Raw genomic sequence first — 24,334 nt, forward strand, 5'->3', positions numbered from 1 at the left:
TAAGAAAGAAGTATGTGCCCATCTGACTCCATAGCCAGAGCTCTATTCACACACTTTGTCCTTAAAAAGTTCACATGATAACAACAGAACTGGCCCAAGAACTCCTTCACCTTGAAGCAATTAAGGTTTCTAGGCCTCAGATCCCTTATCTGAAAACTGGAGAAAAGAATTCATTTTGCTTTTTAAATATATGAGAGTGCAAATTGATGAGTGGTTCTCACATACCTAATCCCATTTTACCCAGACAAACTGAGAGTGCTTATGAACACTAAAAACAGAAATAGCAAAGGGAGATCTTGGTAGATATAAGGGCCTTAAAAATAAACACAAACTGTTTTACATAAAATAAACTAATATTATGATGTGCATAAATGCCATTTTGTTTTTTTTGAATCAAGCATTTTCTTGTCTTGAAAAAGAAAAGGCAGTTTCTAAGCTTTTGAATTTCCACTGCCTCTACAAAGAAGAAAAGGAAGGCATGAACTCCAGAAGGACAAGTCCCAGTAGGGAAATTCATTTCTTAACACCTCAGTCACCCCATGGTTAATCAGAATTGGATGGTTTCCGATGCTAGCTCTTGGCTCTGTCAACTCTTTCCTTCTGATACTTGAATAACACGAATCTGGCCGCACAAGCTATTTATCAGCTCGATCCAGGCCAGGAGAGATTTTGCAAAGCCACTGAAACCTGACTATTTTCCAGCTTTTGTTCCAATTGCGATCAACCTCCTAGGTTTAGTTCCAAATCCACACCATCCCTGTGGAAGAGGCCCTCCCCCACCACAAAGTTGGATTTCTCTTTGTTGTTTTATTTTGCTTTACTTTGCCATTTAATTCATAAAGGTAGCCAACTGGTATTTAGTTTCCTTTCCTTTTTTAAGAGCTCCCTTGGGCCAACTGACACCAGAGACAAAGCAGATGGGAAGAAATCCCTCTGCTCCTACTCCACCATTGAGGGGAGATGAAAGATGGTACACAGTGTCCCCAAGCAATGCTACCTCTTAGGACCACCAAGACCAGACTCACATGGTCTCACCTGATATGAGAGTGCCAGATAACTATGGAGGGCATCTAGGTTTTCAATAAATTCTGTGAGGTTTCCTCCTAATGTCCGCAGCATCCTGTCATAGCCAGACATCTTACAGAATTTAAAGAAGTATTCTCCAAAGAGCTTCAGAATGGCTTCCATGGACACACCTGTGGAATCCAGAGCACATCCTCCAGTAAGATCCCCTGTGAGGTAGTAGTTCCTCCTTTGATGGTCTTCATGTATTTCCAGTGTTAAAACCCTGCTTGTGCCATTCTTCCTGACATTGCTGTCTAAAAGCTTCACTTTCCATCCATGAAAAGCCAAGAATGTCACAGTCCTATGAGATGCCAAAGCAGCCCTGGTACCAGTACCTGCTCATTAACCATAAGTCCTTCCCAATCCCACCCTCCTCAGCCTTCCCATGTCATCCATGGGAAACATTTCCCAATACACTAGCAAGGGCTGTGGAGCTATTGTATCCCTTCACCACTGATCCTGCCTCCATATAAAGGGTCACTCTGGGCTGAGTAAAGTGCAGCTCCCTGTAATCACTCCTGCCACCTCAAATCTTTAAATCCAACAACTTAATGAGGAATCAAAGATCCCCTCCCTCTGAGAAATCACTAATATCACAATGTAAAAAAAAATTCCACCTGATTTACCAAAAAAAAAATCAGAGCCAGGCAATGGTGGCTCACACCTGTAATCCTAGCTACTTAGGATGCTGAGATCTGAGGATTGTGGTTTGAAGCCAGTCCAGGCAGGAAAATCCATGAGATTCTTATCTCCAATTAGCCACCACCAGAAAATTGGAAGTGGAGCTGTGGCTCAAAGTGGTGTGGTGTTAGCCTTGAGCAAACATTAGCTCAGGGACAGTGCCCAGGCCATGAATTCAAGCCCCAAGACCAGCAACACACACACACACACACACACATATATTAGAGCAAATGCCTGAAGTGATTCTTTCTTTCTTAGCCTCAGCATTCCTTTTTCTCCCTTTTAACTTCATTTTCCATAAAGATTTCTCTGAATATCCCAGGTCACATCAAATTTCCTCTTAAGTTTTGCACTGTTTTTCTTCCTAAATAAAGATCAATTTGGGTAGGCAATAACTTTCCTTACATGCTTTCAGAGCTAGGTACCAAGTATGTGCTTAAGAAATTCCCGGAAATACAATTGCAGCCTTAGATGGGAGCCAGTACCTTCACTTCCTCATTCTCTATGTGTGCTGTGAGGACAGGGATATGTTTTGAAAATATTTTACAATCCCTCCAAAATTCACTAATCAATGTTATCTTTAGTGAATTGACCCCAATCAACAGAATATCAGAAGACAGATTTGCTTGAACAAAAATGAATCCTAAATTTAGTGCTCTTCATATCATATCCTGAAGCCTCTGGAGCAGTAGTTAGACAAAGAAACTTCCCAAGGTGACAGCTGTTTCTAGCCTGTCACCCTTGACACAGGAGGCAAGATGTCCATAAACTATTGCCTCCTTGGAGCTCCTATGAGAACCACATTGGGACTTTTGTAAGTCCTGAGAGCTAGGTAGAAAGTCCCATATACGTGGCTTTATTATGGGAGACCTGGGATTTACAATTCCTTTCATTTATCCTTGAAGGATTTTAGGAGACTCCAGCTGGATCTGGAATGTACACTGAGGGGCATCCCAAGTATAGACTGAATCATACAGAATCAGGGATGTGAGAAGGTCTGACCACTCCTAGCCTCTACTTGCTTCCTAAGATAGTCTGAACAACTCCCCAAAGCCAAACCTGTGGGCAGACAATTGCTGTACAATCTGAGCAGAAAACCATGGAGTTGCTCTGGTATTGTCAGAGATAAGTTATACATATTTCTTTAAAAAAAAAAAAAAGCACTTCAGCCAAGTCTTCTGAATCTAGACAAGCTTGGAATGGCATGTGGCCATGACTTGAATCATTTGCCTCCTTTGGGTTCCTTGCATGAGAGCCTCTCCTAGCTGGATGCAGGCAGGCTTGTCTGTACCCGTAACCAGGAACCACCTGCTCAATCGTAAGTGAACTGAAGCATGTTCGACTCAGGTCCTTTCCAATGTTTCTGAATGCCTCAGAGGACTCCTGGAAAATAAATGGACAGGTGTGGAATCACTCCTTCCTCTCCCCTTCCGCCCCTCCTTTCTCTCTAAATCTAGCTAATTCACTCTAAGGAAAACCAGCTGTGCTGTGCAGCCTGCAGGCTGGAGCTCTGTGCAGGTGCTTCCTGTTACCTGCCAGAAAAAGCACAGGTCCCCAAAGGCTTCCCTCTCCCAGGGGCGTCTCCCAGGAGGACTAAGGCTGACGATAAGCCAAACAAAGTTAGATTTTAGCAATACTGGCAACCAGGTGTGGAAAGATTGCCTGTTGGACTTTTTTATTTAATCTGAAGACTTACAAAAATCCATTCCAATTGCCCATTCCAAACCTGTTTGTTTGGTTTCTGGGCACCTAGCTCAGTTAACAGAAGACATCTGGCTAAGAGACTAACTGTACCTTAAACAACAATCTAGGGCTTACATGTAGTGTTTTCCATCTGTGCTAGGATTCTTGGTTCAGAGTGCTTGTCTAGCAGAGGACAAAGACCTCTTTTTAAAATTAATGCCGACCCTCTTTTTATAAATTCAGATTCACCCCTGTGGATTTAGAATTCCAAGAGTTGTCTAAGTCACAAGGTTCAGGGATGTATAGAAAACGGTAAGAAAACATATGAGCAAACAAAACACAAAGCTTTGTTGCTTTGAACTGTCATTTGATACTCAAAAAAGGCCAACTATAATACGTGTAGTATTCTATCTTTTGTCTAAGAAAAAAGGAGAAATAAGGATGTATCTATCTGCTTTATTGTAGAAAATTAAATGTCATCAGGATAAACCAGGGGCATTCAATTGACTATTTACAGGGCATTAGCAGAATGGGGTGAAAGATTAGAAAGACTGTGAAAATCAGGGGACTAGTATCATTCTGAGCAAAACTCTTTGCACAGTTCTAGTTAGTCATGTTAATATTTTAAACAAATAAGATCAATAAGAATCTATTAAAACCTTAAGATGGAACAAAGTAACAGAACAATATTTCAACAAAAGAGTTTTGAATAGTTACCCCGGGGGAAAAAAAACAACCTAAACCATTTGAACATAGTTTTTCAACTTCATGATCCTCTGACTAAAGATAAAAAGAATGTTGGACACAATTTAATGATAATTATAAAGGTAAGCTTCCTTTTCATACTTGAAGTACATTCAAGCATACAGATGAGTATATTGTAGTTGGTAGGAGCTAGGTTTCTTGCTGAGAATGAGGTAACAAATATTGAAAGAAGAAAAAAAAGAATGCATTTTGTCTCAGTGGATTAGAAAAACCTAACCACAGGCCCAGCTGAGGTGGTAGGTAGATAGATAGATAGATAGATGGATAGATAGATAGATAGAATCAGGTGTGACGTGTAGCAAGGAGCTGACCTAGTAACCTGATCTTGGTTATTACATGTCACCCACATCTAAAAAGAACCAGAGCTTTGCTGAAATGGGGCAGGGAGAAGCATGGATATGAACCTATACAACTTTGTCATGCCAGAAAGCAAAGAAGTGATCAAAGAATGAATATGTACAGATCAAAAAGATGCTGTAGCCAGTGTGGAGAGGGAATGGAAAATTCAAGCATCAAAATGAACAATGAAAATAAAGGATCCTGGGCTGGGAAGGTGGCTCAGTGGTAGAGTGCTTGCCTTGCATGCATGAGGCCCTGGGTTCGATTCCTCAGCACCACATAAGCAGGAAAAGCATGCAGTGGCACTGTGGCTCAAGTGGTAGAGAGCTAGCCTTGAGCTGAAGAGCTGAGGGACAGCGTCCAGGCCCAGAGTTCAGGCCCCACGACCGGACCCAAAAAAAAAAAAGAAAGAAAAGAAAGGATCCTAACTTATTTCAAAATATAAAAATCAAGATTCTATATTGATACAAATTTTAAAAAATACTTTTCTTTTCTTTTTTTTTTCTTTTTTTTTGGTGCTATTCCTGAGGCTTAAACTCAGGACCTAGACACTGTCCCTGAGCTTTATTGCTCAAGGCACGTGACATTTTTGTACCATTTGAGCCATAACTCCACTTCTGCCTTTTCATAGTTAATTAGAGATAAGGATCTCATGGACTTTCCTGCCTTAGCTGGTTTTGAATGGCAATCTTCAGATGTCCACCTTCTGAGCAGCTAGGATTACAGGTATGAGCCATGGGCACCTGGCTTGAAAATATTTTCTTATAGGAATCCAAGTAACAAATATAAAAGAAATACCATGCTCAGAAAATCAGCATTGTATAAGTATCTATTCAGACAAGAATCACCAATAAATACTAAACTCATAGAAGAGAAAGTTTGAAAAGCAACCACTATTTACACTATCTAATAGTGTGTCTTCATAGATACTAATCACACCCAGAGATTGGGGAAATCTGGCAGATTCTACTTCACCAAATGACCAAAGTGCTCCTCAATCAATAATGGAGCACTTTGACATCTTACAGCTCCTGATAGAATAAACTGGGAAGAGCAAAAAAAAAAAAAATCACTGTTGTGGCCTGCCTGCCAAGAAAGTATATCAAGAAGAACTAGCAAATGACCCTAAACTAAGGCAGACTCTACCAAGTAGCTGAACATAACTTTCCACAGATATCAGGGAGACTCAGGATCTCTTCCAGACAAAAAGAGACTGCAGAAACCTGACAACTGACATGAGCCAGGATTTTCTTTTTGTTATAAAGACCTAATAGGCCAATTGGAAAAAAAAACAAAAAACAAAAAAACCTCCCAAGTCTGTAGGTTAAGATAATTGCACTGTGTCAATTTTGATTTCCTGAGTTAAATAAGAGAATCTTTAGGAACAAAGAAGTGTCGTATCTGCAATATGCTAACAATTCATGGATAAAATATAGATGCAGGTATGGAGAGAACAGAGCCAATATGGTTAAAATGTTCACATGTGGGTCACATGGGTGAGGAATATATGGGACCTCTTTGCACTATTCATATAAACCCTTTGTGGGTTTGAATTTGTGTCAAAGTAAAAAGTTTGTGCTGATTGCCCTGAAAAGACCTCATGAAATTTTAGATAATAATACCACAAAGACCACTTATTCATGGCTAGCTGAGACATAGCTGGAAAGTCGACCTCTGTACTATTATGAGTTTTGTTAGGTATAATCAGGGCATTATCATTGTATCTTAAAGTGTCTTTATCTTGTTAGAGACTCATACTGAAATATTTATGAGTGAAATTATAGGAAATCTGAGATTTGCTATAAGACATTCCAGTGAAAACAAAACCAGAAAAGGGGTGGAGGAATCAGATAGATGAAGTAAGACTGGCAAAACACAGAAGATGAGCGAAACTGAACTTCAGTATACAAGTCTCTCTACTTTGGTGTATATAGACAAAACTCCATTAAATTCTTTTGTTTAAGTGAATAATTTCTTTGTTAGTAGAAAAAAGCATCTATGCTTGGCTTCCCAGAAGAGAGGTGGAGCTGTCTACTGGACTTTTAAATTGAAATGATACATGAACTTGAATTTTCTCCTTAACATGCCTGGTTCTTGTGGGTTACCAAAAAGTATTTACTTCTTGCTGAGTTACAGATCTAGGGACTGGAAGAGCAGAGGTGAGCTATTCTGTGCAAGGTGTGAGAAGCCACCTTCTGGTATCCCAGTAAGGGATGGAGGGAGGAAACCTACTACTGCCTACCCTCCACATCCTGGGCAGGACTTGGGAAAGGACCACCAGGCAAGCCTGGACTTCTCAGGACCCCTGCCCACCTCCCATCACCCAAGACATAGGCAGCAAAACCTATTCTTCACAGAGATACCCCTGAGCCACTAGACAAGGAAATACAAGTCCTACATCTTTTAAAGTGTCTCATTCAAAATGAATAATTTGATTTTCTACATAGCTCCAGCTACCTGGAAAAAGCCTTTTATTGAATATGTGCTCCTTCTCAATGATGTCACTTAGGTTAGCACAGCCTAAAGTGTGGGGAGTGCTTTGTGAGTGGGAGAAAAAAGGAATTTAAGAGAAAGACAACCACACATATTGAGATGGTGCTTTTAAGAGAGAAAGCAGGTTAAGTTGGGAGGGTTGCATTGCAGATATGGTAGGAAGTTTGGACACTGAGACCAGCACAGCTGGGGAATAGTTAATGACAGCTCAGGTGGGCAGTCTTCTACAGGGCTGGTAGATAATCAGCTGCCTGCTTCCGAACAGACCTGGGAACAGTGCTATCAGTCCAACCAAACACCAAAAGAGATGCAGAAACTGAGTGTCATGTGTGGGAAGGGAACAGTGTGAGTTAGTTTGCTGAGCATCACTCTGTGATAGACACAGGTATCCTGACCTGGTGAGGTACTGGCACGAGGTTACATTATTAGGAGGTGATCTATGCAGGATATTGCCACTCCCATGTGTCTGATGACAAAGCACTTGATATAGACATTGTCAATGTCTCTTCCAGTCTTCCAGAGTCTGCACAGACCCTGGAATCGGGAAACCCAAGCTCAAATCTCCATTTTTAGTTGGTTACACAGCCTGGGCTACTACTTGTTCCAATCTCAGATGAGTAAAGGGAAAAGTATTATACATTTTAAACTGTAAATTTGCAATTGCTGCTTTCTTTTTCTCTTTCTTTCTCTCTCTCTTTCTCTCTCTCTTTCTTTCTTTCTCTCTCTTTCTCTCTCTCTCTTTCTGAAAGAAGTCAGGAGAAGAGCTGTTGGCATTTGCTGAGGGCTAACTGTTGAAACGCATTTTTACTCTGGTTTTCTTAGCAGAGGACGTCTAGACAGACACAGCTGTGCTAAATGGCTGTTGGGTGTTGTTTTGAATTTTGTCACTTCAGATCACTAATAACCCACTTACACACTAAGTAGGCACTTATTCATGTACAGAACAATTCCTTATGCAATAGTCAACCTGCCATCTGGTCCCATCCTGAATTATGATAATGAGCAAGCACAGAGCTATGCAGTGGCAGAGGGATCTGGAAAAAATCCCAACAATTGCTTCAAGGTAAGAAAAAATGCATCCTGGAGCCCACAACTCAGACGACAGAGTCCTGGCTGGTGGTGACTAACAAATCCTTTTCTCTTTCACAGAAAGGGAGAAGCTGATCTCAACTGATCAGTATATTTTATTGAAGAGTAAAATGCCCTTCCTATAGCTTTCCCTTAGCTGGGCCTCCCTGTCTTGGATTGGTGAAATTGCATATATCAAAAAATAAAATGGTCCAGGGTCATCCTGAGAGCAAATCTCTTGTGTGTGTTTACTAGATTCTGAATTCTGATTTTTCTTTTTTTAAAAAAATTTATTTTTATCTTTAAGTAGTTGTACAAAAGAGTTATCATTGAACAAAGTATGTGAATACAGTGAATCTTGATCAGTGTCACCCCTTTCTGATTTTTTTTAATTTGAAAAATATACTTGCCCTGCTTTCTTGCCCTCTTATATATAGGCCAACAGATGTCACCGAGGTACATATCTAGGAGATAGAACATTTGTGATATGTAACACAAAGCAGAGTGATGCCACAGTGATCTGCTTTGGCTCTGGGTAAGAAGGTGATGCACACATCCATCTATTAAACTTGTTGCTGTCTCTAAAGTATTGACTGGGTTAGAAACCTGACCTGTTTGGGCAGGTGTGGGATAGCATCTCTCTGCTAAATGTGCTGCCACACCAAGTGGCATTTACAAGCCCAGAAATATAAAAGCAGGCTGGAGTGATATCAGATGTACAGAGTATTTATTTCTGAAGGGCTGGAAACTTACTAAGGTTCTTACTGTTGTCCACTAACGCTCCCAAAACAGACAATTATAGACCAGCGACTTCAACAAAGAAAACTTATTTTCTCACCGTTCTGAAGTCTGAAAGTCCAGGATCAAGCTGCTGACCTGGTTAGTTTCTGGTGGGGGCTTTCTTCCTGGCTTATCAGGAAATGCTTTCATGCTATGTCCTAACATGAAAGGAAAAACAAAAAAAACACACAGGGCAAGCTCTCCAGTGACTTTTCTCCAAGGATATTAATCATGTCATGGGCACTGCACCTTTGTGACCTCACTTGCCTATGCATCTTCCAAAGGCTTCTCTTTAAATACTATCACTCTGGAAATTAAGGCCTGAACATCTGAACGTTGCAGGGATATAATTCAATCTGTAACAGTCCTTAAGTAAAAACAAATTTCAAACAAAGGGATTTTTTTTTTCAAATCTTGAAAAGAACTCTGTTCATTATCCATTCTCTATAAGATCAAAACCTTTACATATAAAAACTAGCTATTTTTAGCTTTGTACCTCATATGGTCTTGATTGTGATAACCCAACGCAACCATTATACTACAAACAGGTAAACAAATGGGCATGGCTGTGTTCTAATAAAACTTTATTTATAAAAAAACAGGGGCCTCGGTTTGGCCCATAGGCTGTCAGTAGTTCCTTGACCACTGATCAAAGAGGCCAGATCATGGTTTTTAATCATTTGAAGAGAACAGCAAAGACCATCTCTATTTTTAAGGGGCAGCATTCAGAGCTACAAAATGTAGAAACATGTCCTGCCTTAGTTCAGGTTCACCATTCAGCTCACTTTTGCTGATCATGTCTGCACAGTACTAGATGCCTTGCATTTGTTATCTAATTTAATTTATTCCCTCCCACAAATCTGCGAGGTATTCCTTTTCAAGGAGATCAATGTTCAATGACATTCTAGTCAAAGTCATGGCTAGTAGGACAGAGCAGAATGAGCCCTTCTGTTTATTCTAAAATAACAAAAAGGTGCATTTCTTTGGAGAGAGCTATGAACCAAGTCATGATGCAGCCTCCACACCCTCCGGCCACTGGGACTTCCTGAAATAAAACCAGATGGACTTCATTTAACCATTGATTCTCAACTTTTTATTTCTCTTTTATCTTCTAAGCTCTGTCAAAACTCCAGCTTTTGGATTGGAGGTGTAACTCAGTTGGTAGAGCATCAGCCAATGAGCAAAAAGTCAAGTACTGAGATTGAGTCTCAGTCTCAGACCTAAATAAATAAATAAATGAAAAAGTCCAGCTTTTAATATAGGAAGTAATTACCTTCATATGGAAATCTCACCTAACACCTTGTAGTCTTTCTGTGGAGAGAAAATATCTAGCGGCTCCTCCTACTTAACCAGAATATAGAGTGTTATTGAAAACAATCAAATAGCTTGTAGGCCACCAGCCCCTACTTAGAATCACTTGCACAGTTGTCCTTAGAGGAATGGCACCTGGGCCTTGTCTAATTGGGGTGGTGGTACATATTAGGATCAAGAAGGGGACTGTCTTGGGGATTTGGGGAGGCATATTTAACACAATTATGTATTTTAAATTTTTAAGGAAAACAGATGTTAAGAAAATGAAAACAGACACGCTCTCTAGCAAATGCATTAAACAAGGGAGCTGAGAGGCACAAGCTCAGCTGCTGTGTGCAAAAGCCAGCATCCAGGTCCCCAGGCTTCCGAGCCCAGCAAGAGCAGCACAGTACTGTGAAGCGAAGCCTGCTGCCATCTGTGGCTCAATAACTGACACCCACTACCCTTCTGTTGGCTGTTGGGGAGACCTAAGAGTCTGGAAACACCTTCTTCCAATCCCCCCTCAAAAAGCAGGCTAGACAGGGAAAGAATAAGGTGCCATAAAAGTAGTATGGAGGTTCCTCAAAAGACTTCACATAGAGCTCCCCTAGGACCCAGCAGTCCCACTTTTGGGCATTTACCCAAATGTTTACAAACAAGACCACACACCACACTAAAGCTACCAGCACAACTATGTTTATTGCAGCATTATTTACCATAGCTAAGATCTGGAACCAACCCAGATGCCCCTCAGTAGATGAATGGATCAAGAAAATGTGGTATATATTCACAATGGAATTCTATGCCTCCATCAGAAAGAATGACATTGCCCCATTTGTTAGGAAATGGAAAGACTTGGAAAAAATTATATTAAGTGAAGTAAGCCAAGCCCAAAGAAATATAGGTCCCATGATTTCCCTTATTTGCAATATCTAGTATATGTCTGAGTCAAGCAGAAAAGGTCAGATAAGGTGATGTTAGGAAAATGAACCCTAAGATTATGTATTTTAAATGTTTTTTTTCTTTCACGCATTTGTTTCTAATGCAATTATAAGATTATTTCTTTGTTGCTTTGTATGTCCCTCCCCCACAGTATAACCCCTGCTTTCACTGTATTTGATGTCGGTATAATTTGTGGAGGGGAAGGGGAAAAACAAGTCGTTTAAATAAGGATACAGGTGGACCTGTTGCAACAATGATAGGTACAAGTTGTCATGTCGAAAACGAACTTTACAACTTGGGTGGGGGGAAGGATTGGGGGGGAGGGAGGATGGGAAGGGATGGGAAGGGTAAACAAAGGAGGAGGCTACAATGCTTGATAAGAAATGTACTCACTATCTTGCCCATGTAATTGTAACCCCTCTGTTCAGTATTTTCACAATAAAAAAAAATTAAAATTAAAAAAAAAGAATAAGGTGCCATAGAAATCCTGTGGTTTCCAGACTCATTTTCGCCTAGAATGTCTCTAGGGAAGCTACTCTGAAAGAGGGGGTAGAGGTAGAGGAAGAAATGCGCAGCTGTGATGGTTGGGAGCCCACTTGAATCCAGCATGGTGTGTGGGACTTGTTTGGGGAGGCCCAGGAAGTGTTATTGCTCTTGGGGTCTGAGGTCCAGGAAATGAGCAATGACAAATTTCAATCCTAAGCCATATTCCAGCCTCAAGCCCAAGTTTATCTGGTGCTAACAGGAAGTACAGGTGGCAGGTGAGCAAGGTCTGATGGGAAGTTATTTTCATAAGCATCAATTCCTAGATTCCTCTCAACTACCATCCCAACATCCTGCCAGGACTCATTGGCATCTCTAAATTGCTGTGTGGCTCTGTGGTCCAGGACAGACAAGAGCAGCCTGATGAGCCCGCACAGCAGGTGGCAAACAGGGAGCAGGTAAACTCCTCTTTACTGGAGAGGACTCCAAGTGTCTCACAAACACTCAGTTTCCCAAACTTCCTCCTTTGGACTTGGGAGAATCTTTTGACCTTTCCCAGCTACAGAACCCTGGAAAGTCTTCTGCAGGACACCAAGAGCATGAGCAGAGACACAAATGTCAGGCAAATCATCATGTGAAAAACAAGGGGAAAGTTTGTTCTCCATTCTGTTAGTTCCAGATTTATGGGTTAAAGCCAACAGAAACAAACAAGATTATACCTTGATCAATTGACAAGAACACTGTGGCCACTCACTCCCAGGAACCTAGATCCTTTCTCTAGGAGCAATAATTCAGTATTCCCAGAAACAGCATAGGATGCTTGCTGTAAATAATCAGAGTCTATTGTATTTTGCCATAGAAGCCTTAAGTAGCCAAAAGTAACCCTTTGAGCCTTACCCAGAACCTTGCAAGCCTCTTGAATGAGTTTCATGGTGATGATGTCATCATACACTGTGTAGGTCATGAAGGTATCTTGTACTTCTGCAGAAGCTCTGGAAAATGAATCAAGGTGAAATAAACACCCAGAAATTGGAGCTTAGTCCTGGCGGTATATCCACAGACCCAGCAAGGTATAGTATAATAATTGACTCATAATCTTAATGAATGTGTTTAGGTGTCACCTCCTACAAAGATCTTTCCCTGGACCCAGTTTGGGCCAAGAACTTTGAATAGGCTATACATTCCCCAACTTACATCGAGATTATTAAACTTACCTCCTTGAAGTTGGGCTCTTGAAGTTCATTATGACTTATCTTCAGCTTTGAATCTTTAGGCAAAAGCACTGTGCTTCACATACCCATTTGGCTTCTCAAACGGCCTGGGGGACTTGTGCCTGCAGCTGAGGCTTAAGGGGCTAGCTCAATGAATTTCTCACCATTTGTAAAATTCTCCATTTTGGTGCAATGGCTTCTAAGCATTATCAGATACAACTACTGTGAGGTGACTTATCTGAAGCCTAGAGCAAACTGGACGTGTTGCAATCTATTACCATTATTTTCTTAAGTGAATTGCTCTTCCCCATGGTCAGGTTACTTCTGTACTCCCCATGGAACTTATGATCAAACTAGGGACAGAACGGGCAGGAACCCCATTTAAACTTGACACGTGGCTATGATCTGTCCTGTCTAAAGAAGGATGCTGTGACATCCAGATCCCTTGGGGAGTGTAAGATGCTCTATGGCTCTTTCCAACCCTCTAATAGGATTCCCCATTCATCCCTGCTTCTTTCCTGCAGGCTGAACTTTATTATCAAAAACTGATTTAGGTTTGTATATGTGTTACATGTTGCTAGAATGCCAAGCATAGCCAGATGGTTGGGATTTCATAAGGGTTTTCCACCATGCTTATTGATCTTATTGGTCTATATGATGGTGCATATAACATTTCCTCAGAGTCAGTGTACATTTGCACAGATAATCATTCAAACTGGTTTAGTGAAGCAATGTATACACCAATGATTTTCTTAATGCTGGTTGATATTGTCTAGTAAAATGAAAAACATCTGCTAAGAGAAGAAAAGGAGAGTAATATGACTACTGGAAAACATTTTCAAGAGATCAGGGGCTGGAAAAGCAAGATGAGGAAATTGTCATTCTAATCCATTAAAGATGAAGAAATTGTCATTTTAGTTCATATCCCTAACACTTACATTGTTGCTGGAATACAATAGGAGTCTAATCAATACTTGAAAAGAAAACTTAAGAGATTTTGATGAGAGACTTCTCAGGACAGTGGCTCGCACAATCACTGTGTATGAATCAAGAAGAGACCTGAGCATCACCCTGGGCCTGCTACCATCTATCTGGGTGATTTGGAACAAATTTCACTCTGCCTCCATTACTCCATTGTTATAAGTATCATGGAGATTGTGACCTACTCTCTCAGCCACCAATGATGTGTCCCTCCTCATCTCTGATTCACTGAAAGAAAAAGAAAATTAAAGTATCTGGCACCAAAAGCAGAGGTTCTCAAAGTATGATCCATGGAACCCTTAGGGATTCTTAATATGTTTTCAGGAACATATGCATTTTGCCATCAGGTAAAAATGACTTAGATAATAGAAAAAAAGACAACCAAATAACATTTTGCAAGTTGTCATTTGAACTAATGGTGTAAAAGCACTGGTTGGTGGTGCCTACCATTGATCAAGGCAATGGCACCAAGTTATTATGTTCTTCGTTACATTCTTTACATTCTTGGCCAACACATACTGCAGTCAAGAAATGCCAGTTTCACTGCAGATTGTTCTTTTGGAGGCAGTGAACATGATCAAGTCTATTACATGTGGCCCTTAAGCACCCATCTTTTGAGCAATCTGTGTGATGAAATAGGAAGTACATGGGCGCAGAAAGCACGTGTGCTACACACTGAAGCATGGGTGGCCACTTCCAGAACGAGCACTTACACCACTGACTTAAGAGCTGAATTAGCCACTTTTTCTTTTTTTTCCCGGAATATCATTTTTACTTGAACAAGCCACTGACAGATGAGCTCTGATTACTCAGACTAGAATATTTGGCAGAGATTTCCTTCAAAAGAACTAAAAGAACAAAGTTAGCCTTTCATTGTAATGAAAACAAGTAGCAGAATGTGTTACCAATGATCAAACTCAAGCTTTCAAATAAAAATGAGAGATTTGGAAAAACTTGCACCTGCTGCTGTGAGCTGAGAAGCATCCCATTCTGGAAGGCCTCTCTGGTGAGACTGTTGGAGATGGATGTTGACAAATGTGATTCTCATATTAGAGCATGAAACACATCAGCAATATGAAGAACTTTACCATTTAGGGAGCTATTGGTTTCCCGATGACTGATGAGGGTAATGATACAGAATGATGGCAAAAGATTTCACTCAAGTGTAATGCAGATGAAGGCATTTCATTATAATAGTTACTTCACTATAACTTCATAACACAGTATGAAGAAGGTCACTGGAATGGTTTCAGGTTCAACACTATTATTGACCTCAGAGAAACTACGCTTGCCAAGTTTTGGAGAGCCTTAAAGAAAACAGCCACAGTTTGGAGAGTATTAAAGTTCTTCCTTCTACATTTTCTTGATATATTTCAACCAAAAACCACATGTCAAAACAGAATGCAAAAGAGAAGATGGAGTTATTTTTCTATTAAGTCAGACATTAAAGAAATTTGTTCTAAAACAATGCCCCTCTTCTTGATATTTTTGGGGTATTATAGTGATGTAGTATTAAAAGATGTTATATGTGCTAACCCATAATAAGTTTGTTATGATTACTTTACATGAATTGACAACTATTTTTATTTTTTCAGTCTTAATTTCCATAACTCTATACAGAAATAGATAAACAAAAGCTCCTTGCGGTCTCTCAGAATTTTGAAAGACACAAAAGCTCTCTAAGAATATAATGCACTTGAAAAGTTTTTAGTGTAAACCAAGAATTTGCATTTGAAGCTTTCTTCAGGATAGGGAGAAAGAGGCCCCTCCCAACCCTATCTAGCTTGGGCTATCTCAAATTGGGGGTTCACACTAAATGTCTACAGATGGGGCTTTAGGCTACCTAGCCCCAGTACCACCTACCCTCTGGTAGAGTTTACAGCATTCAAACCTTAATATAACCTTCCAGAAAGTCTCCAAAGACAGTTTATACACATTCCTTGTGGGCACCATTTGGCCCTAAAGGTGGACAGGTAGAGGAACATTAGGCTGAAGTTCTTTCCCGGAAAAAGGCACACCTCCACAAGAATGTTTTGGATTGGTACAAAAAAAATTTGTCTAAGCATCCAATGAAAAGAGCATATAATAAAATCCATCTCTAACTGGTTATATTATATGAATATTTATCCTTTTCTCCTTATAGAAGATGATGTGAAATCATTGTGTCATGAACAGGAAACCAACTGCAGTCAAAGAGGGAAGGAAACAAAGCAAGTCAGTTAATGAATGCTAAGAATAAAATCTTTGTCTTTGAGGCTCTAGTGTTTATGTTAGCCATCAGCTTTAATTTATTTCCTCCATTCTAAAAAAAAAATTAGGACTTACTTTTGCAGCTAAATTTCTATTCATAGGGCTGGGAAGGTGGCTCAGTGGTAGAGCGCTTGCCTTGCATGCATGAGGCCCTGGGTTCAATTCCTCAGCACCACATAAGCAAAAAGAAAAAAGCTGGAAGTGGTGCTGTGGCTCAAGTGGTAGAGCGCTAGCCTTGAGCTGAAGAGCTGAGGGACAGTGCCCAGGCCCAGAGTTCAGGCCCCATGACCGGACCCCCCCCCAAAAAAAAATTCTATTCATAATTTTTACATTCTTTTTAAAGGGAGGTCTTTAAATAGATTCAGGTTTCATAATATCTGTGTTGGGAAAAAATATATCTGCCTCTATTTATCCTAGATTTATCTCCCATGTAATCCCACTAAACAAAACAGAAGCTTTCAATTCTTGCCTGTAATGATTTTTTTCTAGAAAAGAAACAGTTCTACTTAAAGCAAATAATATTATAAAATAAGCTGTATTTTTAAAAAATGTTTCCTACATCACTGGGTGCTTTAATATGATCTTTTGGAGACTGTGTCTCCCAAGTGAAATAGTCTGGCTACATGGATTTCTAAGGGACCAATTAATGGCCTGTGGGTTAAGGCAGAAAAAAGTCAATCAACAGGTTCCTATCCAGAAATAGAGCAGAGGGAAAGAAAGGCAACACTTTCAGATAGCCTCAAGGAATAATAGCTCTCTGCTTTTGGCTAGCTTTTGGTACAGGGGTTGGTACAGGGGTTAGACTTCAGCAACCTGAGTTGCTGATGCTCTACCACTTAAGCTACGTCCCTAGCCCATTATTGCTTCAGTTCTTTTTTAGATAGGATTGTGTGCTTTTTGCCTGGGGCCAGCTTCTAATCATGATCCTCCTGCCTCCACCTCTGAGTAGCTGGGATTATTGGTTTGAACTAGTAATGGCAGTAATGCCCTGCCCTCCACCATTTTGTAACTAGCCTTTATTTAGGACAACACTAAAGCACGTGAGGAAAAGGGGCTTTTAAGCCTGTATGAAGGGATAAGAGGTCTGATAAGTTGGTAAGATGAAGAAGGTATACCATAAAGGAGGAAGAATGGGAACCGTTTTGCTTTTTATTGACTTGAATCATGTTTTGAAATAGAGGAGCTCTTCGACTTAAAGACTGGGTGACATCCCAATGAACCCATCATACATTGGAAATATCACCAAATCTAAAATGCATTCAACACACTAATCTACAGGCCTATCGGGCACCTGGAATAGAGACCCTGAAAACAAAGCCAGTCAGATGATGGCAAGCTCTTGAGTTAAAGGGCATGAAGAAAAGTTTGGAAGAAGCAGAAGTTAAGAGACTTTCAGAAGGAGCCAGGAAAACAGAACAAGTATGAGGAAAGACACAGATGTGGCCAGCTGCTGCCTCCTATTTCCTCTGAGCCTTCTCTATGTGTTCTGCAGCTGAGCTCCGTGAAGGTCCATTGAGCCCTGACCCTAACATTCTTCCACTGCCACTCACATAGTAGGTCAGAGATCCTTGCAAGCAAAACACAGGGCTAAAGTCCCCATCAATGTACCAGGGGCTATTAATTACCACATCTGTTAGCTGCATCCATCCTTTTGAGTGGATGAAGTGTTACCTCTATTTGTACAATGCAACCAAGGCCAGAGGCTTCAGTAACCCAAGCAATTAGAATGGAATTTCTAATCTCTGTCAGACAATTCAAGCCATCATATTCTAATTACATTGAATTGTTTTCTGGGCCTCTGATTCACCAAGCTCAACTCCACCTTAAAACTCAAGCCCTTGCTATTCTCTGTGCCTGGAACACAAATACTCCCATGACCCAAGGTAGGCTCTGTCCTTCCTTTCAGTGGAGACCTTACTTTTGCAGAGACTTCTAATCACCTTAGAAAAACTAACATGCCTCTTCGCTACCACTATCAAATGCTCTATGATTTCATAGTGCGCTGCAAAATTTGAAGGACTTTTACTCACTGGTTTATTTATTTATTTTCTGTCCCCTCTGCCCCCCCCCCCCCGACTTTTGGAATATTTCCCAGAGACATCATATCTCCTTGCTGTACACATCATGACTGTCCCCAGTGCCCAGAACACTGCTCAGCACATGCTTATTTAGGAGCTACATAAGCACTTGTTGAATGGACAAACTTGCCCAAGTCAAATAACTAGTGAGTGATCCAGGCAAGATATAAAGGCTTATCTGGTTCCCAAAACCTTGCTATTCTTAATCTATTAGTCACCTCTTATTGTTGAATTTTGGGAGAGGTTTTAGCCAAAGGAGTTATAAAAAGAGTGGGTCATAATTAGAAATCCATAAATCTAGACTAAATGAGAGGGAAATCAACAATGTAGGCAGAGGAGAAGAAACATCTGTTTCTGATTATTTCATATAAAATAAAATCTATGTCATAAGGGCTGGAGACATAGTTGTTTTTATCTCATCATTTCTTCTTAAAATTTGTGTGGGAATTGATAGATTTTTCTCTTTTTCAGCAAAAAAAAAAAATCAATTTTAAAAGCATTAGGGAATTTGTTATTAAATGTAGCCTGAAGCAAATCCTTTTTCACAGAAAATAATCTTGCCTTAATTTGTGTTTTATAAGCTGCCTTTTCTGTACTACAGAGTTTTTTTCCTCTAATACAATGCAATTTTCATAGTTGATTGGGCTTGTTAGATAGGCTTGACGTTGGCTTAAAAAATACATTTCCGATGCAATCACCTAAGCACCTCATGCTCAGTATATGAACTCAACTAAGCAGAAACTCTGAAAATGAAAAGAGAAAACCTAGAGACACAGACTCAGAACATTGCCCAGAAATATTTCCCATTTCTATGGTTCTCCTGTAAACTTTACCCTCTTATTCTAAGTTGGAGTCTAGGTTTGTTCAAGACAACTTTCCTGGAAGGATGGGAAAATGACATTTATTCTGCCAATGAAATTACACCAGGATCCAACAAGAGAAAGGTCTCTTCCCCATGTTTACATATGGAAACCTATTTTTCTCTTAGGTTTATATTTATAATGATGTTCTGAGTACTTCCACCATTGGGATTCCAGTATCTGATTGTGTTATACCTTCTCTGTGATGCAGGAAAAAGTGAAAGGCCTCCCTTAAATAACTAGCATATCCCAGCTGCTGGCTATGGACAGAGGTGAATCCAATGTTCTTATGACTCTATTTCTAAATACTTCAGCTATCTCTGGTTATTTCTGGATATTTCCTGACTCCTGGTCTTACCCCTATGAAAGGACACTGAGCTGGAGGCTGATTCCTGGTCTTTCCCCTAGGAAAGGACACTGATCTGGAGGCAAAATTCCTAACCAGGAAATCAGATAACATAAGATTAATTTTTGAACCAAAAATCAGTCCTGCCCACTCATGGGCTGGTCATTAGTCCCTCAAGAAAGAGCTAGATGTTAACTGGCACTGAGTGTCAGGAAGACCAGTCTGAAAAAAGGAGCAAGACAGAACTACCTATCAAGTCATGCTCACTCAAGAAGCATGGTCTCCTCTGGGTAAAGAAGGGAGCTGGGAAGAGCATCTGCTCCCTCAGAGGGACAACACAGTTATGTGACTAGTAACCAAATGATTTCTAATGTCAAATGCAACCTGCCTCTGGTCTTGCATCTGTGTAATGGAAGTGAGGGACAATGAGGCCCACCGAGTTCCTACTAGTTCCTATGGGATAGATTGGTCCCCTTGATCCTGTCCTCAATCCTAGAAGATAGGTGCATCGTTCCCCTTTCATCTATGAGCAATGAGAGATTCAGAGGTGAAGCAACCTGCCCAAGTTCTACACGACCTTGGCTTAAAGCTGGTCCAGCAAGACACACATGTTGTTGTCCTTCTGCATCTCCCCATCTTTTCTGAAGATCCACATCCCAGACATAAGTGAACAGAGAGCGACTTCTATTACAACCGTTGACAGTTATCTACCACTCACCACAGGCTAGGCATTTTTTTCTGACTGTTATGTATTATCTTATTTAACACCTGCAACAAGTCCTCCCAGAGAGATTACTCTTCTGTAATGAAATATCTAGGGCATCGAGTGGTTAAATATTTTTGTTCCAGGTCATATAGAGTAAGCAATGCTTCTAGGCTGTTGTATCTTTAGTGAATCTAATGACAGCTTGCTATGGACTTGCAACTATGTCGACTTCTGAGAATGGAAATCTTGTGTTTTGTAAGGCAGTTCCTCACCCCACTTCGCGATATCCATATCGCAGTCTGTTATTCCCACCCCAACCTGGGTAGAAGCAGGAATCCTCAGCAGGCAGGAGAGCACAAGGCTTTGGCTGACTTCTCCCTGTCCAATTTGTGGCAGAGTCAGTGATCCCAATGCCCATGGTACATGGCCTTTCATACCTCAGTTCCTGCCTTCCAGGGGTAAATGTAACGTTAAGGCAGATTATAAAAACACCCGGCAAAGGGTTTTGTTCTTTAATATGCCAGTGTTTCCCACAGTACCAGGAACACTACAGGAGCTCAGTAGATGCATGTATAAATGGATACTCTCTCCTTCCATCTAGAGACTTGGTGGAAGTCACAAACTGGGATTCTTTCCTGCACAGTGTGGCCAAGTAGAAAGAGGTGTCTTTGAGGCCTGGCAATCTGCTTACTGTGCTATGTCAAACAAGGGCCTTTCTGGAACTCAGTTTCTTTCTGTGAAACAAACTATTTGCTTTACAGTATTTTTGTTTGGGTTTTAATAAGATAATTGTGTATGGTGCCTTTTCCAAGGGAAGTGTTCAGTCCTTTCCTTCCTCTGTTCTTCCTGAGTTTACTCTTTTTTCTACTTAAACTTGTGGAGCTTCAAACAAAATACCCCTTAGTTGTTGAAAACATGGTCCTGGGTGCCAGGTCACCATGTGTGGGGGAATAGGCTGCACCAATACTGGGCTCTATGGGCCCAGGATGTGAAGCTGTACCCAGTCTACTTCAATTTAACCACATGGTTGTAGGGAAGTCATTGTAGGCTTAGTTCTAGCTATTTTATTTGAAATTTTGAGGTGGCAAGAAGAGTGAGAAACTTTAATTTTTTCTTGTATGAGGGTTTGAACTCAGAGCCTCACACTTGCTTAGCTGGTACTCTACCACTTAAGCCACTTCTCTAGCCCTAGTTTTTGCTGATTAATTACAGATGGAGACTCATGGGATCTGAAAAAGCTCAGCCTCCTGGTTAGCTAAAGATTATAGGCATGTGCCCCCTGTGCCTTGTTTAAAATCATTATTTATATCAAATATATCTAAAGTATACAACATACCAGCACAAGGACATGAACTCAGAGCCTCTTGCTTACTTGATCAGCTTGTTTGCTCATGTTGGTGCTCTATTACTTGAACCACACCTCCAATCCAACTTTTTGCTTGTTAATTGAAAATGGAGTCCTTTTTCTTCCAAGGATTGCTTCAAAACATGATCCTACAGATCCCAACCTTCTGAATAGGTAGGATCACAGGAATGAGCCACCAGTGCCTGGCTCAAGTTATTTTATATAAAAAGAAATTTAAACACATAGAAAAAATTGAGAAAAAAGAAAATTGAGAGAAGAGAAAAAAGAAACTTGAGCAATAGGTATTAGGAAAAGCCTGTCTCTTAATGCTTCATTTGTGTGATTGACCAAGTAAATCTATGTAAATGTTTATTCGTTTGTTGTTTCTTAAAATGGTTATGAAATTTGACAGATCATCTACTGATCTTTGCAATCATCATACAATGGATGACATTTCTTTTGTCATTCCATCTGTTTGTTGTTTTGTTTTTGAACCATGGACAGCTTCATTTTTCTCATATTTTTTAATAGATGCAAACCACATCTCATCTTCTTGCATATGTGTGTCTACATATGTGTTTGTAAAAGTGTAGGCTTCCAAGAGAAGAGATTCTCAGGAATAGGCTTGTGACTTCAAAAAATCTGATCCTTTACAGCTCTTAGTACAAGTTATCAAAACTGTTTTCCAAAAGGTCTGCACTGAGTGACAATGCCATGAACCATTACCCATTTTTCTGCAACTTTACTAGAAGTGATTATTATCACCTAAATTTTTGGAGATTTAACAGGCAAATCAACACCTACTTGCTTCAGTTTGTATGTCATTGGTTAACGAAGGCAGCCAACCCATCCTTTCATATTTTTGTAGTCTCTTCTCCTTATAGATAGGATCAGCTGATGGCTGAGATTCTTTCAGCACTGACCTGTAACATGAAGGCTGAGAGCCTCCAAGAAAGCAGCTAGACAATATGTGATTACTGGGAACAGATAGGAAAGTATTTGCAGATATAAATGACAGGGATTGCTAGCTAGGAGCATGGAAATCTAAGAATTAACTAGAGAATGTCTAAGGAGTTATTCTGGTCAAATTTAGAAGAGTTGTCTTTTCTTCTGACCAGAAACTCCATTGTTATGTGATGAAAATAATAATCATTATTTTCTCTTCTGTGATTAAAAACAGAGCAAATGAGAGCCACGCAGAATAGCTCATACCTGCAATCCTAGCCACTTAGAAGGTAGAGATAGGAGGATCCGCCAGGGCAAAAAGTTAACAAGACCTTGTCACAAAGAAAAAGCCAGGTGTTAAGGAAAATGCCTATAATCCAAGCTACAAGGGAGATAAAGGTAGGAAGTCAGTCTGAGGCTAATCCTAAGCAAAAGTGTAAGACCTTATGAGAAAAACATCCAGAGTAAGAAGGGCTAGGGGTATGGCTCAAGTAAGCAAGTGCTTGCCTAGGAAGTGCCAGATCTTGAGTTCAAATCCCAGCATCACCAAAAACAAAAACAGCAAATGAAAATTCAAGAGATGAAAATTCAAGAGATTGATACTTTCCTTAACATCAGATGTGCTTTATCCATTTCTTTTCTGGCTCTAGGTAAGAACTAATATTTTTAGCAACTGAATCTTTTTGAGAATGGTCATCGTAACATTATAGTAAGGCTAGTCACCTAATTGGCTTAATCAATAAGTCAGCAAACCCCACGACCAGCTAAGGACCTGAAAAACCTCACTGGTGGCTCCCAGGGCTCCATTGTCTCTTTAACACACTTACTTCAATTTTTCCCACGTCTCTTCACCAAACTTCTCTATGACCAGCGACTGTAGACAGGTGTTAATAAATCCGTACTAGAACACAGAATGAGAGGGAAGATGTGAAGCGTGAAATCCTCACTGACCTTTTCATTATGTCCCCTTAGGAAATGCATACCAAAACTCAAAACTTGGAGGAACCAAGTTACAACATTTCCTGGATTCTCTTGACTTTGATTAAGAGCTCTGTTTACTCCCCACACAGGGAACCCCTTGAAGCACAGCTCTACTTCTGGTTTTTTAGTGGTTAATTGGAGATAAGAGTCTCATAGACTTTTCTGTCTGGGCTAGCCTAGAACAACAACCTTACTCAGTAGTGAAGATTACAGGTGCAAGCCTGGCTTATATTTCTTTTTTTTTTTGGGTCCGGTTGTGGGGCCTGAACTCTGGGCCTGGACGCTGTCCCTCAGCTCTTCAGCTCAAGGCTAGCGCTCTACCACTTGAGCCACAGCCCCACTTCCGGCTTTTTTTCTTTTTGCTTATATGGTGCTGAGGAATTGAACCCAGGGCCTCAGGCTTGCAAGGCAAGCGCTCTACCACTAAGCCACCTTCCCAGCCCAAGCACTTTCTTTGTAGGATGGTTGTGTGGAGGACTGACAATCTTTTTTTTTTTTGTCAGTCGTGGGGCTTGAACTCTGGACCTGGGCGTTGTCCCTCAGCTCTTCAGCTCAAGGCGAGCGCTCTACCACTTGAGCTACAGTGCCACTATGGCTTATATTTCTTATCTCTAACCATCAAAAACTGCTGTGGGCCAGGCGCCAATGGCTCACACCTGTAATCCTAGCTACTCAGGAGGCTGAGATTTAAGGATTCCAGTTCAAAGCCAACGCATGCAGGAAAATCCATGAGACTCTTATCTCCACTAAAATACCAGAAAACCAGAAGTGGCGCTGTGGCTCAAGTGGTAGAGTGCTAGCCTTGAGCTGAAGAGCTGAGGGATAATGTTCAAGCCCAGAGTCCAAACCCTATGACCACCACCACCACCAACAACAACAACAAAAAAACTGCTGTGGTTTAGGTAGTAGAACACAAGCCTTGAGTGAAAAAGTCTGAGACAGAGACCAGGCCCTGAATTCAAGCTCCAGTCCTGGTGGAAGAGAGAGAAAAAAAGAGAGGAAGAGAGAGGGGGACGGGAGAGAGAGAGGAAGAAGGAGAGAT

General features: G+C 40.6%; 1 protein-coding gene across 1 annotated transcript in view; it reads right to left on the reverse strand.

The window, feature by feature from the left end:
* Nucleotides 1-23,206, reverse strand: part of LOC122112891 (guanylate cyclase soluble subunit beta-2-like) — a 49,400-nt gene extending 26,194 nt beyond the window's left edge. The window contains exons 1-3 of the mRNA XM_042685845.1: nt 23,139-23,206; nt 12,487-12,581; nt 1,036-1,196 (exon numbers count right to left, since the gene is read on the reverse strand). Coding sequence (XP_042541779.1) covers nt 1,036-1,196; nt 12,487-12,553 — 228 coding nt within the window. The 5' untranslated portion in view covers nt 12,554-12,581; nt 23,139-23,206. The remainder of the gene's footprint in view (nt 1-1,035; nt 1,197-12,486; nt 12,582-23,138) is intronic.
* Nucleotides 23,207-24,334: the final 1,128 nt, after the last annotated feature.

The sequence above is a fragment of the Dipodomys spectabilis genome, unplaced genomic scaffold (assembly GCF_019054845.1).
Source record: "Dipodomys spectabilis isolate Male_0828 unplaced genomic scaffold, ASM1905484v1 ptg000095l, whole genome shotgun sequence".
Taxonomy (NCBI): Eukaryota; Metazoa; Chordata; class Mammalia; order Rodentia; family Heteromyidae; genus Dipodomys; species Dipodomys spectabilis.